The sequence below is a fragment of the Sciurus vulgaris genome (genome assembly GCF_902686455.1).
Source record: "Sciurus vulgaris genome assembly, chromosome: 6".
In the NCBI taxonomy this organism is placed as follows: Eukaryota; Metazoa; Chordata; class Mammalia; order Rodentia; family Sciuridae; genus Sciurus; species Sciurus vulgaris.
In genome coordinates this window covers 83479456-83497909 of record NC_136466.1, presented here as the reverse complement: position 1 = coordinate 83497909, position 18454 = coordinate 83479456, and the positions used below count along the sequence as shown (strand labels likewise).

Below are 18454 nucleotides of genomic sequence, written 5' to 3'. Positions count from 1 at the left end.
GTATCCATTAAGGCTGTGAATATTTAAAGGTTACTCTGATAAAGTCCATGCATGGATCAGTAATTGTATGGTGACTTTAACAGTCTGTCTGTCTTTTCTTTTGTTTGTGGTTGTTTTTTCCCCCTTCAAATACAGGAGCTGGTTTAGAGTGGGCATTTGACTTCTTTTAAGAGAAAGTGGATTTATCAATCTATTAATTGTTTCTTTTCATCTGTCTTATTTCATACATGATGTTTCATTCTGAATGCCTGCTTCGCACCACTTCATTGCAAGGACATCATATGAAATGGACTCCCTTCAAAAGGGGATCTTGCATGATCTTTCATGTTTTGTGTATTTCTACTAATATTTATCATACAGCTTATTAACCTTTGTCTGTCTGGAACAGGCTGCATATGAACTAAGGACTTTCTAATTTAGTTTGCTGTTTTATTTCACTAATTTTGTTTTCCTTATGTAGGTTGTATCTGAAAATGCTAATTACCTTCGAACACCAAGAGCTCTTGTGGAACAGAAACAGAACCCTACTGTAGGTATGTGGTTTAAAGAAAATTGTATTCCATTCCCTTTTTAAACTCAATATTGTGCACACATGTAAAACTCTTCATTGATAAAAGCATGACCAAATGCTATGCTTTAGTTTTTATTTGATGTGTACTAATTCAGAAATGTTGAATTATACAACTCAAATACACAGTAAAGTTTTGATACTTTAAATTGTTTAATTTTGTTGTATAACCCTAAGGTAATGCCTTAGTCCATTTGCCAATGCTAGTTTTTAACCTATTACTATATAATTAATATATGAGGGAAACTTCATTTCCCTAGTCAGTAAAGATTAAAAGGTGCTATTGCATGAAAAAAAAAATCTATTTTTCTGATTAAAAAGGTTTTTTAGGTAGAGAGTGTTTCAAACCCTATCTGGGTGAATTAATTTTATTTTGGAGCAGCTCTTAAGGAAAACCAAAGCAGAACTAATGTGCAGTGGCAGACTTACTCTCTATTGAACTATAGAATATAATTGTTTCTTTGCTAACACTCAGAGCAACTTTGGAGAACACTTTCCCAAACTCATTGGTTTTAAGCTCATTGGTTAATAAACTATATGAGGTAATATCATTACTCTTTTCCGTAAATAGTTGTCTAAACAGATTAATAAAAGCATAGGTTTCATAAGTTTAAACTGTGTATGTATTGCAGTCTCTATACTAAGTATATGAACTTTGTTGATGCCTACATATTTGATGATCTTTTGTTAATTACTTTAATAGCTTATATTGATAACTTTTAATATTCCCACAGTATTTTAATGGACATGTATATATTATACCATCTTAATGTACTAGCATAGTATATTGGATAGAAATTTATTTACTCTTCTCCAGTAGTGAAAGTTTTTCTTGAGTACAGACTTTTGCTACAGAATATCAATTTGTACTGGCTGTATTTTACTTGAAAGCATGTTTTATTGGGGGCTTTATTAATTAAGATCTTGAATCATTTGTGAACCATGAGAAATTTAAAGTGGATTAGGCCCAAGTGACTGAAAAGGAATTATTTTTTCTGGTCTCACAAGTAAATAAGTTGATATACTTTATTTCATAAAAAAGATTGATAATCCCTAATTCAGGGGGATCAGAAAAGATTCTTCATTTATAGGCATACATTCAAGAGTATTGATTTAATATAATAATTTATGCTAGGAGAAGGTTTTTTTTTTTTTTTTTTTTAAATATAGCCTACTCTTGCAATTTGTTTATCAGAATCCCTTCTTGTCCTAAATTGACTTTTATGATAATGTTTTTAAGACTTTTTAAGTGTACATGTATCTAATTATTGTGAAGGCATATATTTTTCCTCAGAGATAGCATTTTAAGTGTTAAGTTACCCCATTTGTACATAGTTGTTATTAGAAGCATTTTGTAATGTTCCGTAGAACATTACAAGCATATTGTGAGCCTGTTCAAGGCACTGCCAAAGGCTGCCTGTGTGTTGGTAAGAGCCATGTTGATTGCATGCTGCATGAATTCCCAATGTGAATGGAAGAACACCCGTTGTTGTATGTATTTTCTCTAACTCCCATCAGGGTCTCACTGTGCGGGCCTGTTTAGCACCTCGGTGCTCGGGGGTTCTTCAAGCGCACCTAACCTACAGGATTATGCTCGTACTCATCGTAAAAAGCTGACCTCTTCTGGCTGCATAGATGGTATGTGCACACATGCACACACAGATTCCTACCTACACTCATGCACACACCCATGAGCAGTGTTTCTCAAAAGTACATCTAAAGCCACTGACTGATTCAAGTGGAATCCTAGCACCCTTTACCTAAATGATTATCAGTGCTCTCTGTTATCCACAGCTTGGATCCATGTTCCATCAAACAATTAATTGTAGTTATTTTTAAAGTACTTGTACAGTAAGTAGTTTGCATCATGTGTGTTCTTCTTTTAAATAATTGATAATCCATAGTATAAAGAATTTTCTTTGATCTTTTAAACTTGTCCATTGTTAACCCTTGTCTTACTTATTGATATAGAACTAATTAAGGTGAATGAAATGTTTAAGTAGAAGAAAATACCAAGTTGGTAATATTTTTACAAAAATAACCATAGAAAGAATATTTTAGGATTCCTAGCTGAAGGAGATCCTCTCACTGTTGTTAATATACTTTAAGTTGAGATTTTGGTATTCAGAGTGCCTTTGAGACTCTTGGAAGATGGTCCCTTTTGCTAAATGGAGTACTTTAGCTTTTGGGATCAGCATTATTTAAGACTTTTGCTTATATATCCACAAATTTATTTTAATCAGTAAAACTTAGATTTACCAAAATTGCCAGCTCATTCTGCTTTTCTTTCTTTTTTATATTTCATTAAACATTTTGCCTCTATCATCAAGCCAGTTTACTGCTTTTAACCAGTATATGGCTTATTACTTTCTCTCATTGTCCCTTCTGCATGTCACCTAATTCTAACCTCCTTCTATATTTGTTTTTCCCCCTCTTTTTTTTTTTTTTTTTTTTTAAGTGTTCTTCTTTTGGTAGCTGTTACAAATTTCAGGTACCTGTTTTTCTCTTTCTCAGACGCCACACGCGGTTCTGCTGTTAAAAGGTTTTCTATCTCATTTGCTCGACACCCAACCAATGGTACGTTTTGCTTTTATTTTAAAAGATACTCTCCTGCTTCATCCCTTTTTAATTTTTTCTTTTATTTCAAAATGTGGGGTATACAGTATCATTCATTATCCATTCTTAATTTCAATTGGCATACAATCCCAACTTATTATTCACCCAAATTAGTGATACTGGCTGGCTCCCTTTTTCAACTCTGATTTATACAATAATTTAATGTTACTCATCAAACTCTTAAGCACAATGATGATGAGTTATAATCCTAAAATAATACCTTAAAATTCTAATTTCTCAAATGATTAATACACACAAATTTTTAAACTGTAAAAATTGGTATTAATTTGTTCTTAATTATTAACCATTTTAATTTTTTTCTCCTAATTCCTTTTTTTTTTGTACATGGTTGATTTATTGAGATATTTAACAAAAATACAGAGTGAACTGTATCAAATAGTCAAATGTGAAGTGTCTTTGAAAATTTCTTGGGAACCAGGTGATGCAGATTTCACTATGTAACATTTATCCCTGGCACTTTGCCTAAAACAAAACCAGACTTGATCTGGAACACTTTGAAAACTTTGAGCAGCAGTTACTTTGTCCTCTAGTGGCAGTATGGATTGCTGTTATCAAGCAACCAATTCCTTTTGTTACCATTACTTTTTCTTAAAATTTGGGGTATTCCTGATAGAAAAAAAAGTCCAGAAACCCAATTCAGCTAAATACAATTTTTGAGGCTGAATAGTAAAAATGTTTCATGACCAGCATTTATAAATTGAATCATTGCAGTATTGCAGCTTTTTACATAAAACTTAATCTTATGGGGCAAAAGAGAGTATTTACTAATCATTTTTAAATACTACAGAACCTAAGAATTTTTTTAAATGTAAAGGTTTTTGCTTTTATTTGGAATGAGGTACTTTTATCCCTGGAATTTTCTTAAATTTTTTAACTACAAATAAGTCTTTCAAAAACTGAAACTTTCATGAAACTTAAGTTTGTGATCATCTTCCCCTTTCAGATCCGTTAACAACACATCTAGGGAACAGTACTCTAGTACGCAACAAATAAAAGTATCCTCAACAAAAGTTTAGTGTGCTTTCCCTCCAGTATAGCTGTTTAAATACTACATTCTGAAGAAAAAAGGTCTTTATTTGATACAGCTCCATCTTCTAAAGATATCACATACATAAGAACCTCATAGAAGAAAAACAAGTCACAAGAAAAACAATTTACAAAATTCTAAGAAGAAATATTACAGGTTTAAGACTGTCTATAGTTGTAAGCTAAATACTTATGTGCTTAAAATCAGGCTTCCAGTTTTTATCAAGAAGAGAACTCTGTTTTAACTGAAGATAAAAATAATAATAAATTCTTTTGTTAAATTTAAAAGAAAATAGAGTAATTTTATATTTCTTTGATTTAGGATATTTTTTAAATGTGGCTTTTTCTACACATTATACAATTTAATGCATATAAAATACATTTCTTCCAATTATAGAAATAGTTCTTTTGGGTTTTCAGAATTTCTTTTTTTTTTTTTAAATGCTGTGTTGTCTTATCTGTCTGATGAATTGTCATTTGACTCTTCCTTTCACTTTTTATTTCCCCTAACTTTCATGTTATTTCCATCTTTAACACATATCATGGACTTACCCCTCCTTCATCTTTAGTTCAAGGAACATGGTGAAACAAGTATCTTCTGACAGTGCTTTGCCTTATTTTCTGGGCCTCTGTGCAGAACACCTACACCTCTATAGGTGCTGGTCCATTTCCTCTGTGGAATTTCTAGGCTCCAGTGGTATGTTTTTATAGCTTCTAAACATGTCAGCAGGGTGGCTTTTTAAATTGCTGTGCTAACCCTTTCATTGTGCTTTAAATAAAATGTTTACTAAAGATAAATGGGAAAATTGTAGTCCTGAGGAACTTGATTGTATTGTCATTTGCCTGCTATAAAATAATAGCAGGTGAAGGAAAGAAAATAATAGACTTATAAACATCCTAAGTAAAGGAGAAAGAACACGTTGTTTATTTTGGTCTGTTATGCAAAGAAAGGGTTTGAACTTATTTGCATGAATTTTATACTGTGAAAAAGAAAATAACAATTGTGCAAGCATAATTTCTTTAGTATTTAGGTGTTTTAAGTGCTGTTAAAATATTATAGTTCTTTTTAAGTATATGCAGTATTCCGTCTTGCTTTGGTTTGCAAGTAAAAATCAAATTTATCAGTTTTGTAAACCCTTTGGTTATTTTCATAGTAAGATTAGATTCCTTTTTAATCAAGTTTTCCTGTTCCAACTGGGAATCTCCTCAGTGGTTCTTGGGTCCATATTTCCTACCAAAATTTAAGGAGGAAAATCAAATAGCACTCAGTTTTAAAATGAGCACATGCTTATTGAAGCAGGGTCTATTTTGCAGTCTGAATTTAGTTAATTCTTACTTTTTAATTACTGGTGTAAGATTTTTATGTAAACTTAAATATTTAAAGTATTTCTTTGAAGGAGAATTAGTTTAGATTTTTGGAAGAGTACATGAAGAAAGACTTGTTATTTTTAACAGTATATTAAAGCAATTTTAAAAGCCATTCAGTTGAATAAAATTTAAATAAATAGATAATTTTCTTTTAAAAAAAGTGAATAACCTGTATCCTATTGGTTTAAGAAAATAAACCGTGTGTTTAAGTGCTTTTATCTCACTGACGATATTAATACATAGCTGCATGAATATTACATGAATTTTTTGCATTTCTCTGCTATTGTTAAATATGAACATATTTGTAATTGGTATTGCTTTTTACTTGACCTAACTTTACTCAGTCAGTGACTTCCAATAATAGAATTATTGGTGTTAATTCAGTAAAGGTAGGTGAAATATGTTTCATAATTTTAATTCTACTCTAAGTGAATGAACATCATCTTAGGATCATACTAGAGAGTATTATTGGCCTTGATGTGACTAGAAAAGTGTTTAAAATCATGCTTTACAAATAATCATGCAACTGTTTTTTGATAAGAAATTACCTTTAGCATTCTAGCATCAAGGACTCATTATGACATCAGTTTATTCATCTACTGAATAGACCTGGTTTTAAAAGATAAAAGTTGAAAAATTGTACCTTGTCTTTTTCCCCCTAGGTTTTCTTAAGTATTACTCTTAGATTTTGCTCATGTAGACGGAATTCGTGTGCATGTAAAGTGAAATCTGTCACATTTCAACCTGTATTGCATAGCATCTGGTGTCATGACTTGGGAGATCTTGTGTGTTTGCATGAGATATATTGAAAAGACCTAAATTTTCCAGTTCTAAGCAGTGACCATCTTTCTTTTCAATTATTGATTTTGAAAACACCCAACTTTACTTTTTTGTTTTTGTTTTTTCTCTTGCAGGCTTTGAATTGTATTCCATGGTGCCATCTATTTGTCCTCTAGAAACTCTTCACAATGCCCTCTCTTTAAAGCAGGTGGATGAATTTCTTGCATCTATTGCATCTCCATCAAATGAAATTCCACGGAAGACCCCTGAAGGTTGTAGGAAATTTTACTTTACAAGTAATTTACATTACTATTTAATTGTTAAATATGATAAAAATTATAAAATATACAAACTCAAATAGTAGTACTGAATAGAATTTTAGAAGAGGAAGGAGGAGTTTAGAGGGACATTATTAGTAATTCTTTTGTTTAAGGTGCAGTGAACCACTTTTCTTGATTCTTCCCAAAATATTTTCTTACAAAAAGGAGAGAAAATAAAACCAAAAACCTACAAACTGGCAATTGAAGTCAGCAGCATAATAAAGAGTCATAACTATTTTTAAACTGTAATTTGCTAGTAGTATCACTTTTCTTTTACATATCAGTACATAATAACTTATAAAATAATTTACAAAATAATTAGTCCATATTAATCCACACACATACACACTTACCCATCTCCCACCCCCCATCTCATTACTTTGGAAGAGCTCTTAATTAAAGGGAGCAAATGAGGACAGCAGTTTTCCAGATAGTACTCCTTAGAAAATATTCTGAAGAGGTTAATTCATGTGCATGGAGAATAGGAATCATAGCTAAGTTTTGAAAACTTTATATTCCACCTACCTTTGAAGAAGTAAAATTACATTAGTATAAAAGACTGAAGTTCTGTGGAGAACACTGTATAACTAGATTTTCTAAAATTTTTTTTTTTAAGAAAAAAATTTTTTCATTAATATTAAAAATTACATGGCACTTCTGAGGGACCTCATTTTAGGAAATGCTCCAGCCTACCTTTTGGGATGTAAAGAAGCCAACTAGCAGTTGTCATTTTCAACTTAATAGCATACCTCAAAATGTTAGAATTTCCAGTTTGAGAAGTACTCGTTTTAAGAGGAAGTACTTTGCTTAAAGATAAGAATCTTGCTATTCTAGTCATATCCTAGAAGAGCAACAAACTTTCTTTGCATACCCTTCCCTTTTTTTTGAGGTGCTATAAATGTTTTGCCCACAAACAAAATAACATCCTATAGTTATTAGAATAAACATCACTTTCATGTCTTGCTTTTATTCTCTTCCTTTTCCTGGGCCTTCACATTTATAATTCCAGAACACTATTTACTTTCTATATTCTGTCCGGATGGTGTTTCTACATTTCTTCAATGTAGTGACGTTTCCCTTTTCTTTCACTTCTTGAAATGGAGGTCAGCTCTCAGTCACTAATGGTAACGGAAATGTATCTTGATTTGAATGTTTTAAAATATTTTATTTTAGGGATGGCTTTGGGAAGTAGGTTTTAATTTCACATCTTGCATATTAATGTGTCTGATTCTGAACATTTACAATGCTTCAAATGAAATAGTAAGCTATAAAGTCATAGTCAGGAAAATGAAGGAAGTTCAACTCCTTTTATGTTGTCTGTAACCCTAATAGAATAGACAGTGCCGTTCCTTCACAGTAGATAACTAAAGAAATTTTAGCGTAGCCTTGTATCTTTATATTTGATATTTCATTGTTTTCCTAGGATAGGAATTTTAAATCTTAAAATAGAGATTTTAAAAAGATTCTCATAATTAAATGAAGACTTAAGGTAGATATCAATGCTGTTTACTTTTAGAAAATTTGCAGTGAATAACTTCAAGATAATAGCAGCAATAATGACATATGTTTAAAAGTAGAATTTTAGTGAAATATTTTTAAAAAGATAATCTTTTAAGATTTATTCTGTGGCATTGATATCTTATGACAACTTCATTTTGTGGTTAGTGAATTCAGTTAATCAGTGTATTAGTGAGGTATATTAATGAGGCAAAGGATATTAGATTTCCTTTCCAGTTTTTCTGGTTAACTCTTCTGTATATAACTCTTCATGGATATAAATTATAGCCCTATCCCTGTAACTCTTTTGAAATCTCATGCAATTAGTTATTAAGAAAACTAGATGAAAAAATAAATTACATAATACAGTTCAAGAGTCAGATAAACCTTATAGATAATATCGTTCATTCATATTAAACTGTGTTCCCAAGTGCCTTTGGCAATCCACAGGAGAAGAAGGAAGCTGAATGGTTAGGGCTTGTATTTCCCATGGCTACCTCATCCACAGTACCTGCTTTGATCCATTATATTTAAAATATCATTTGAGAGAAGTTTGTTGTTCAAAGGAAACATTTAGACATAATTGAAGAAGATCAGTTAGTGGTTAAGCAAGACTAAATCTAGGTCTTCTAAAGCCTCAGTTTTTTACTCTTTTGAATTTTGAAGAAAATAATGGTCCTGATTATGAAGGAACTATCTGAATCTTACATTTTATGAAGTAACTGAAGAATTTATGTTTACTAAATGCACTGCATTTACATCATTTTAATTCCCTGAGCCAGGCAGAGTGGCAAATGCCTGTAATCCCAGTGGCTTGGGAGGCTGAAACAGGAGGATTTAGAGTTCAAAGTCAGTCTTAGCAACTTAGCAAGGCTCTAAGCAACTTTATCAAGACACTGGCTCTTAAAAAAAAAAAATGGGCTGGGGATGTGGCTTAGTGGTTAAGTGCCACTGGGTTCAATCTCCACTACTAAAAATTTTTTTTTTTTTTAAATTCCCTGAATTGACAAGGAAATAGCTTCATATATACAGAACTATTTTTACTTTGTGGTGTCTATAACAAGGCAGAAGACATTATTAATTCCACTGGTGTTCAAGAAGGTATTTTTCCTCATCTAGGACAAAAATTTCTAAATGTATGGTAACTGCAAGAACTTAAAATGGGGCACTGCCAATATCAGGTTTGATAAAAAGGAATAGGAATACTAATAAGGACAAGTTAGTGATGAAAGTTAATTAACAGAAAAAGATAAAAGTGTGGAAGCAGGAAAACTAAGTAAGGATATAGTGCTTTATATGTTGTTTTAGGGACTTTTTCACTACATTATTTTCATTAGTGACCACTTTGAGCTCTACCAGTGACATATATATATATTCATTCAGCATAGATCTCAAGCACCAGTGTCACATTTGCCCTAATTGGTCCACATCTTGAGTTTCAAAAGCACACTGAGTATTGCTGTCTGGATTTCCCCCTAAATAGCAAAATCTTGTAAATCTTAGCTGGGTAATAAAGAAGACAATCTGATTTATTTAACTACTTGTATCTAGTTAGTTTATTCTTAAATATAATAATTTAGTAGACCATTGTGTTTGTAAAGGAATCATCCTTGAATTCCCATTTATTATTGGGATTTTGTCTTAAAAATTACTGACTGTTCCATCAGCTTTCTCATATCCCTTAAGGACATCAGTTTCTATCAGGGCAGAACAAAATTAAGTCTGTTGCACTATTCCTGTTGACATTCTTTTGGTGTATAATTTTAAAGTGCTTAGTATTTACAATATAAACAGATCAATGATTTGGGTAAGACCATGAGAGAATTGCCTTTTTATGTGAAAGATGATTTTGCTGAATTTACTCTCCAGACTTTTGCCTTTTATTTTTTCTACTATTGTACATATTTTTAGAGTCATTAAATTATGTCATAAAAATTTTTCTATACTGTTAAGATAGAATTGGCAGGAAATTATTAAATTATTACGTTTGTTTAATTTTTTTTCAGTCTTTTCTGCCTCACGAACCAGTCCAGTAATGCGAAGAAAAGTATCTTTAAATACATACACACCTGCAAAGATCCTCCCAACTCCACCGGCTACCTTAAAGGGTACTAAAACAAGCAACAAACCAGGTTAGAGATGTGACCGAGTTTGTGAATCCTGCATAGCAATTAGGGGACTGATAACAGTTTGCTTTTTAAATGTGAAATCTATTTTCAGTAGGGTCATTGCACTTTCCGGAGTAATTATCCTATCCTAACTTAAATCTATATAGTCTTAACTTAAATCTATCTAGTCCTGGGGCTGGGGTCCTCATTCAGTGATAGATCGCTTGCCTAGAATGTGTGAGGCACTGGGTTCGATTCTTAGCACCGCATATAAATTAATAAGTAAAATAAAGGTCCATATACAAATAGAAAATATTTTAAAAAATCTATATAGTCTGTTAGGTCTCTTCCTTTTTGTCTATGTTAATCATTTGTCCCTCCCCCTGCATCATTTAATAAAATATATTTCATATTCAACACTTATCCAAGCTAAGTCATGGCCCCTCTCCTTTTGCTTTTTTATTGAGCCTAAGCATCATTCTGTATTTAAAAAAAGAAAAATTTTCTTGTTGCCTAAAGTATTTTAATTCTCTATTCTCAGTCTGATGGCATAACTACCAAATTCAGCTATATTTTATCAGCACATTTTTCTATTTTAAGTTGGCACATTTGATTATAATACTGATACTTCCTAAAATGTTCTCTTACTTTGACTTCCAAGGTATAACTCTATCTTGGTGTTCTTTTCACTTCTCTGATTCAGAAGAAAGAGTAATACTTTATACGATATACTTTTCTAGTTGAAACTTTCCTGTTGGATGATGATTATTTCTACTTTCCTAATCCAGAAAGTGACTTTCTAACCCTGTTCGTTTTTTCTTATCCTTTGTTTTCCTCAGAACATTTCATATAGCTCCAGTGCTTTTATTATAACCTCATTGGAGATATTTTTCTTCCTTTTAGTGCTTTCAAAATGCTCTTTTGACTTATAGTTTGTGCTTAGGAGTCAGGGAACCTACATTATAATCTCAGCTTTGCTACTTATTAGTATATGACCTTGGGTAATTTACACAACCTCTCTTATCCTTAGTCTTATAGTCATAAATTTAAGATAATGGTATCACTTTAAAAGTTGTCTGAAGCCAGGCACAGTGGTGCAGACCTGTAATCCCAGCAGTTTAAGAGGCTGAGGCAGAAGCATCAAGCCAGCCTTAGCAATTTAGCAAGGCCCTATGTACCTTGACCCTATCTCAAAATTTAAGAAGTGGCTAAGGATTTGGCTCAGTGGTTAAGCACTCTTGGGTTCAAGCCCCTGTACAAAAAAAGAAAAAAAGAAAAAGTTATCAAAAATGAATATAAGAACATATAAAGTACTTAGTACACATTGTAAACACTCACTTAATGGTAGCTTCTATTATTGTTTTACTGTAGCCAAACTCTACTTCTTGCCCAAACAAATACCCTTAGCGGTCATGCCATTTTTTTCTTCTAAGATTCTTACTTCCTTCACATCCTTCAAGACCCACCAAACAACCTCCATTGATAATGTATTTATGGCTATCAAAACAAGAACTTCAGTGATATTCTGTACTGCTGATTTGTTCTGTTATACCTGATTATAGCTTATTCAGATTACCCAGCCTTATACATTAGAGTCAATATTTTAAGTAGATTTGAACCTTGTACATTGTAACAAATCAGGGCATAAAACTGCAGTATTTACTGAATAATTATCTTCACTATAATTATTAGTACATAAATAGTTTCAAATAATAAAGATAAAATGGTGTTATATGAGTTATATTTGACTTTTTCAAGCATTAAGCCAACTTTATATTCCTAAGACAGATTCTACTTGGTCATAATATATCACCCACACTCACACGTACACACTTGCACACACCCCAAAACTGCCACAAAAATGAACTGGACTTAATTTTGAGAATTTTCACATCTGCATTTTTTAAAAAATTCATTTTTATTGTAAACAAATGGGGGTACATCTTGTTTCTCTGTTTGTACATGAAGTAGAGGCAAACCATTTGTGTAATCATACATTTACCTAGGGTAATAGTTTTTGATTCATTCTGTTATTTTTTTTTTCTTGCATTTTTGAAGTATCTTGATCTATAGTTTTCTTTTTTTTGTAATGTTCTTTTCATGTTTTGTTATCAGGGTAATTCTAGCTTCACAAAATGATTTGAGAAGAATTTCTTCCTTTTGTAATTCTGAACGAGTTTTTGTAAGATTATTATTTCTTCCTTAAATGTTTGGTAGAATTAATTTTCCATTTCACTTTTATGGCAGTTTTGGTACCATGTATTTTTCAGGGAATGTGTTCATTTTGACTACAGTGTCCGCATCATTGTTAGTGATCTTTTTAATGAACAAGGTTATTACCATTACCTCGTTGTAGTCCACTGGTAGTTTGTGTTCTCTTTTTTCTTTATCATTCTTGCAAAAATTTAACCACATTTTTGGCCTTTTCAAAGGACCAACTTTATCTCAATCTTTTTCTCTTTGTTTTATACTTAAATGATTTCTGCTTTTTATCTACTTCATTCTACTTACCTTGGCTTATTTTTATTTCTAGTTTCTGGGGTCATTAGTTGCTAGATATTTCTTCTCTTGTTATGTAAACATTTAAAGTTGTTAAGTTTTCTTCTGAGCACTTTAATTGCATTGCACAAAAGTGGTATGAAGTCTGTTGGTCAACTTCTAATTTGGGATGTTTCTTAGATATCTTTTTACCAATTTCTTTTTTAATTCCATTACAGTTACAAAGCATATACTGTATGATCTCAGTTCTTTAAATGTGAGACTTTTTATATGACTTAACATTTGGATTATCTTGACTGTATCAAGTGTACTTTAAAAATTGATCATTCTGTGGTTAATTGATTTTAATGGATATGGTTTATCATTAATTAGATCAAGGTTGTAGATAATGTTCAAATATAGGTCTTGGCAGGTGGTGGGGACAGAGAGAAGATATGGTTGTTCTACCAGTTATATGAAAAGCAATCTCCACTCATAATTGTGGAATTGTCTTCCACAATTTGGTAAATTTTGTCTTCGTGTTTTGGAGCTCTGTTAGTAGTAACATATATATTTGATTGTTATATCTTCTAATGTATTTAACTACATTTATTATAACAATATTTGTCCTTCATTTCCAGTAATGCTTTAAAGTTTATTTTATATGAAATTAATATATCTATTCCAGCTGTCCTAGACTTACTGTATATAGTTTTATATTAAAAGTGTATTTTTGTCTACTCGTATGAATAACATTTTAAAATAGCATATATTTGACATTCTAACAGTATCACTAACAGTTACAGTGTTTATAGTTCATTAACATTTAATGTAATTATTAATATGTTTGAGTTAGGTCAACTACTTTGTTTTATTTTCTGTTTATTCCTTTTTTATTTTGTATTAATTCAACATTTTTTACTATTGCATTTTAATGTACCTATTGACTTTTTACTACATCTGTTTTTGTTTTTTGGGTTTTTTTTTGGCCGGGAGAACCAAGGATTGAACCCAGGGGGCACTTAGCCACCAAGCCACATCTCCAGCCCTTTTTATTTTTTATTTCAAGACAGTTTCTTGCAAAATTACTGAGGCTAGCTTTGAATTTGTGACCCTCCTGCCTCAGCCTCCTGAGCTGCTGGGATTACAGGTGTGCACCATCATGCCTGGTTTTTTGTATTATATTGATTGTTTTAAATATATATTCTTTATTTAGTTAATTTTATATCACCTAAACTAACATATGGAAAGCTTACAAATATACAGGTTTCTTTACCTTCCCCTCCTTCCATCTTTTGTTTTAGTTAATTTTATATCACCTAAACTAACATATGGAAAGCTTACAAATATACAGGTTTCTTTACCTTCCCCTCCTTCCATCTTTTGTACATTGTTTTTCATATGGGTATGTGTTACTTCCACATATATCATAAATATTATAATATAATATTACTTGATTTAAAGTCATATTTTAAAGAAATTAAGAGCAAAAAAAATCCATATATTTATCCACATATTTGCCATTTTTGATACTGTTCATTCCTTCCTTGAAGTATGGTGTGTCCATCTGAAGTTACCTTCAACCTGAAACTCTTTAACATTTGTTATACTACCAGTCTGTTGACGACACATTCTGTTCATTTTATTGTGACTGAAAAATGTCTTTATTCTGTATTCTTGCAAGATAATTTTGGTGGGTAAAGAATTCTTTGTAGAAACTTGTTTTTCTCTCAGTACTTTGAAGATATTGTTCTATCTTCTGGTTCCATAGTTTCTGATAAAAAGTCTTAGTTAATTTAAATTTTTTCATATAAGTAGTGCTTTATTTTTCTCTGCTTGGCTTCCAGAGGTTTCTTTTTTTTTTTTTTTTTTCACTTTGGCTTTGGGCAGTTTGCTTAAGACTTTCCTTTTCTTTGTCTGTCTGTTTGGTAGAAATCCCAATTGGTGTTGGTGTTTACTTTTACCTGCCCTCCCCAGTTAGCTGCTAAACCCAGCCAGGTTTTATTTTGTTTTGTTTGCAGTACTCCCTAGTATTGAACCAGGGCCTTACACGTGCTGGTGAAACACTCTACCACTGAGCTACTTCCCGGTCCTTTTATTTTTTATTTTGAGACAGTGTCTCACGAAGTTGCAGGCTGAGCTCAAACCTGGAATCGGCCTACCTCATCCTCCCAAGTAGTTGGGATTACAGGCATGTGCCACTCACTGCTCCCAGGAGTATTTTATTTAATTTACTTAGTTGTTTGATTCTTCTTTGTAGGTATTTTGTTTTGTTTTTGCAGATACTTCATGTTAGCTCATTTTCCTTTGTCCTAGAGCATAATTAAATTTGCTGCTTTAAAAATCTTATCTGTGAAGACTTTTCTCGGTATTGATCTTTGTCATTTTGCTCATTCTTGAGGAGATAGACATTTTCCTGTTTCTTAGCTTGAGTAATTTTGCATTGTAACTTAGACCTTATGAATGATATGTTATAAAACTTTGGATTCTGTTATTTTAGGTATGTTCCTCCAAAGAATGTTTTTGTTTGTTTGTTTTGTTAAACAAAGGATTAATCTGAACCCAGTTGCAAAACTATGTCCCTTGAAGTGAGTGATGGCTCAAATTTCAGTTCACTTTTAACCTATAGGGCAGCTTGGAGCTTATTCTGCTCATGTCATAGATTGATCAGCATTCATACATTTCTCACCTGTCAGCTGTAGTTCTCCTAATACTTGTTATCTGGTTCTTCATGATAATGTGATTGGGTTTATGTTAGATTAGCCATTCTACATGGTACAGACTGGGGCCTTTTCTCAGGCTAAACACTAAAATGGGGGAAACTCATCCCCATTATTGTTTTATTCTCTTACAAGTGCTGATTATTCTCCAGTAACTCCCTAATTTTTTTCTTTCTTGGGTATCTTTTTAGGTACTTGTTTTTCAAATTTTGCATAGAGTGTATATTTGTTATCTGCAGAAATATTAATCAAATAGGAGCATGCCCTCCCATAGTAGAAATGTAACTCCACCTAGAATAACTTTTTGTTGACTCATTAGGCCTTCATCTTGGTTCAGATATAGAAAAATGTATCCCAAGCCAAGAGTGCTTCTCATTTTCTAACTTCTAGCTGTATATATAGTGATGAAATGAGGGATTCAGGAGGAAATTTATTTTTATAGGAGAAATGATGAATTCACTTTTAAGCATGTTAAATTTATGTTTCCTATCACATATCTATAAAGAGACTTCCAGAAGGCATTTAGATATATATGTATATATCTAGAACAAAAGGAATGGCCTGGACAACAATTATAAATTTAAGTCATTAGTGCAATGCATATACTTAAAAATGGTGTAAGTGAATTAGTCTCCCAGGAATAATGTAGAGTAAAATGAGAAATTTATTTTGTTAACATAGCCCATTGTTATTTCTTCTATATCTATGCTGAATTCTTTAAAAGTAAAAGGCTAAAAATGCTATATTAGGGGCTGGAATTGTGATTCAGTGCCTAGTATGTATGCCTAGTATGTATGAGGCACTGGGTTCGATTCTTAGCACCTCATACAAATAAATAAATAAGGTTCATCAGCAACTAATAAAATTTTTTTTAAACATTATATTAAATGTTGCTGTTTTCTTTATATCACAATGATGACAGTAATAACTCAGCAGTATTATTTAAACGTGTATTGCTTGTTTAAATCTAAACATTAGTTTTTCTCTTTTTGTATAGCTCCCAGTGGACCTTCTGATACACCTGTTGCTAATACCTCATCTCGGAAAAAGAGTGTAAATAGCAAAACAGATGTGCATGAACAGAAAAAAAACACTGGGAAAAAGAAATGAAATCTTGGCAGAAACTGGAACTTCTTATACTTAGAAAAATCACTTGTGTAGAAAAAGAAATGTAATAAACCTTGACTGAAAACTATCAAAGCAAGTAATTTATGTTTTTTCTTAAACATCTTTGTATTTGTTTAAAAATGTTTCCAATCTAGAGTTCTTTGTTTATATTTAGGTAAGGAATTTTTGTTGTGATCTGGAAAGGTTTAAAATAATGTTTATTAGCATTTTGTGAGTTGCAAAATTGTCATAAATGTCTGTTGTTATTAATATGTTTACCATGTGCCTGTGGTAAAGAAAAAGAACAAAATCTCAGCTGGCCTGTACCAAAGTAGAGTCTGATGAGTGGCCTCTGTGCATACTTGTATTCTCATTGAATTATATGTTAGCTATAAACATAACTTTAATGTGGGTTGAAATTTGACAGGCAAGATTATATATTGGGAACTTTTGAAGAGTATATTTCCAAAGAGATCTCATTGACCATTTACATTAAAATTTTTTTCTTAATAACAATTAAGAAAAAATTTCTCAATATGCTACAATATTTAATGACTGGAGTATTAACACATGGTTATTTTTTCAAGCTGTGCTTTGAATTTTTTGTTGTGTGTTATTTAAAATGTTGCATATACAATTGGGAGAATTTCATCTTTATGCACATAAGTTTTTATATTAATTCATAGAAACTATTTTCTTTATATATGTTCTTACCATAAAAGATGCTTAGTTCATCAAGAAAACTTTTGTTTTATATATTGGCAGGAAAGGCACCTTTAAATTTTCTTTTTAAGATCTATAGCTAAGAAATTTATAAGTATGATACTTATTTTGAGATTATTTTTAGATTTAAAGAACTCAGCTCAAAAATGGAAATTGTTAATGTTAAACTGAATTGTATTGTTAGTAGGTATCGTGTATAGCTGTTTTTACCATTTCCATTCTTATGTAGATTGTACCAGTGGATGTCACTGAGAAAGTTTAAAGATTGTACATTTGAAATAAATGATCTTTTCAAATGGTTAAAGTTTAAAGGGAAATTGAGATCATTATGCTGTGATTTTATCTAGGAAAAAAATTATTTTCCTTGGTGCTTTTTCCCCTGCTGCACAAATAATTGTGAACCATTTTAAGTGACTTAAACTATAAACCAAACAGTACAACCTACTGAGAAGACCCTGCATTGCAAGTTATGTAAATGAGTTTGCTAAAACTTTAGCTGGAAGTTTGTTTAGAAGAATGATTGGATCCTTGTTGTATGAATACAATATCATATATGAACTGAATTTTAGAAAATAAGTGTATTAGTTAGTCATTTTGAAAGATACCAAATGCAAAAGTTGCAAATCTATGTAAGTTAATAAGCTTAGATACTTCACATGAATGTAAGTGTACTATATGGAGATTTGTCTTATAAACAGTTGAATGTACCTAAGGTTTCTATATGTGAAAATGTGGTTAATGTGCTTATTATGGGGATAAGTAAACTACTTTCATTTTTTAAATGAAATTGAATTAAAATATTTTCTTTCCAGAATCAGAGAGTGACTTAGCTGGTAATTTTTTTTTTTAATATATGTTTTTTCTAGTTGTAGGTGGACACAATACCTTTAATTTATTTTTATGTGGTACTGAGAATCAAACCCAGGGCCTCACACATGCTAGGTGAGTTTTCTACCACTGAGCCACAACCCCAGCTCCTGGTAAATTTATCTCTTTCTCTTTAACTTTCAAAGTAGGAAGAATGAAGAAAACTTTCTTTTTTAAAATTTTTATTTATTTATTTTTTTTAGTTATACATGACAGTGCAATCTATTTTGATATATTTATACAAGCCTGGAATGT

The 18454-nt window shown here is 31.5% G+C and overlaps 1 protein-coding gene across 26 annotated transcripts in view; it reads left to right on the top strand.

Moving 5' to 3' along the window:
* The window catches only part of PPIP5K2 (diphosphoinositol pentakisphosphate kinase 2), a 102379-nt gene extending 84228 nt beyond the window's left edge, over positions 1 to 18151 (top strand). For 5 of the 26 annotated variants that reach the window (XM_079145847.1, XM_079145827.1, XM_079145838.1 and 2 more), the window contains 7 exons: positions 461 to 533; positions 2087 to 2206; positions 3083 to 3145; positions 4869 to 4928; positions 6514 to 6651; positions 10203 to 10328; positions 16500 to 18151. In XM_079145847.1, coding sequence (XP_079001973.1) covers positions 461 to 533; positions 2087 to 2206; positions 3083 to 3145; positions 4869 to 4928; positions 6514 to 6651; positions 10203 to 10328; positions 16500 to 16612 — 693 coding nt within the window. In that variant the 3' untranslated portion in view covers positions 16613 to 18151. Of the gene's footprint in view, positions 1 to 460; positions 534 to 1936; positions 1996 to 2086; positions 2207 to 3082; positions 3146 to 4800; positions 4849 to 4868; positions 4929 to 6513; positions 6652 to 10202; positions 10329 to 16499 lie in introns of those variants that run through there. The other 21 variants (XM_079145849.1, XM_079145830.1, XM_079145848.1 and 18 more) reach the window with 10 other exon arrangements.
* The last annotated feature ends 303 nt before the right edge of the window (positions 18152 to 18454 follow it).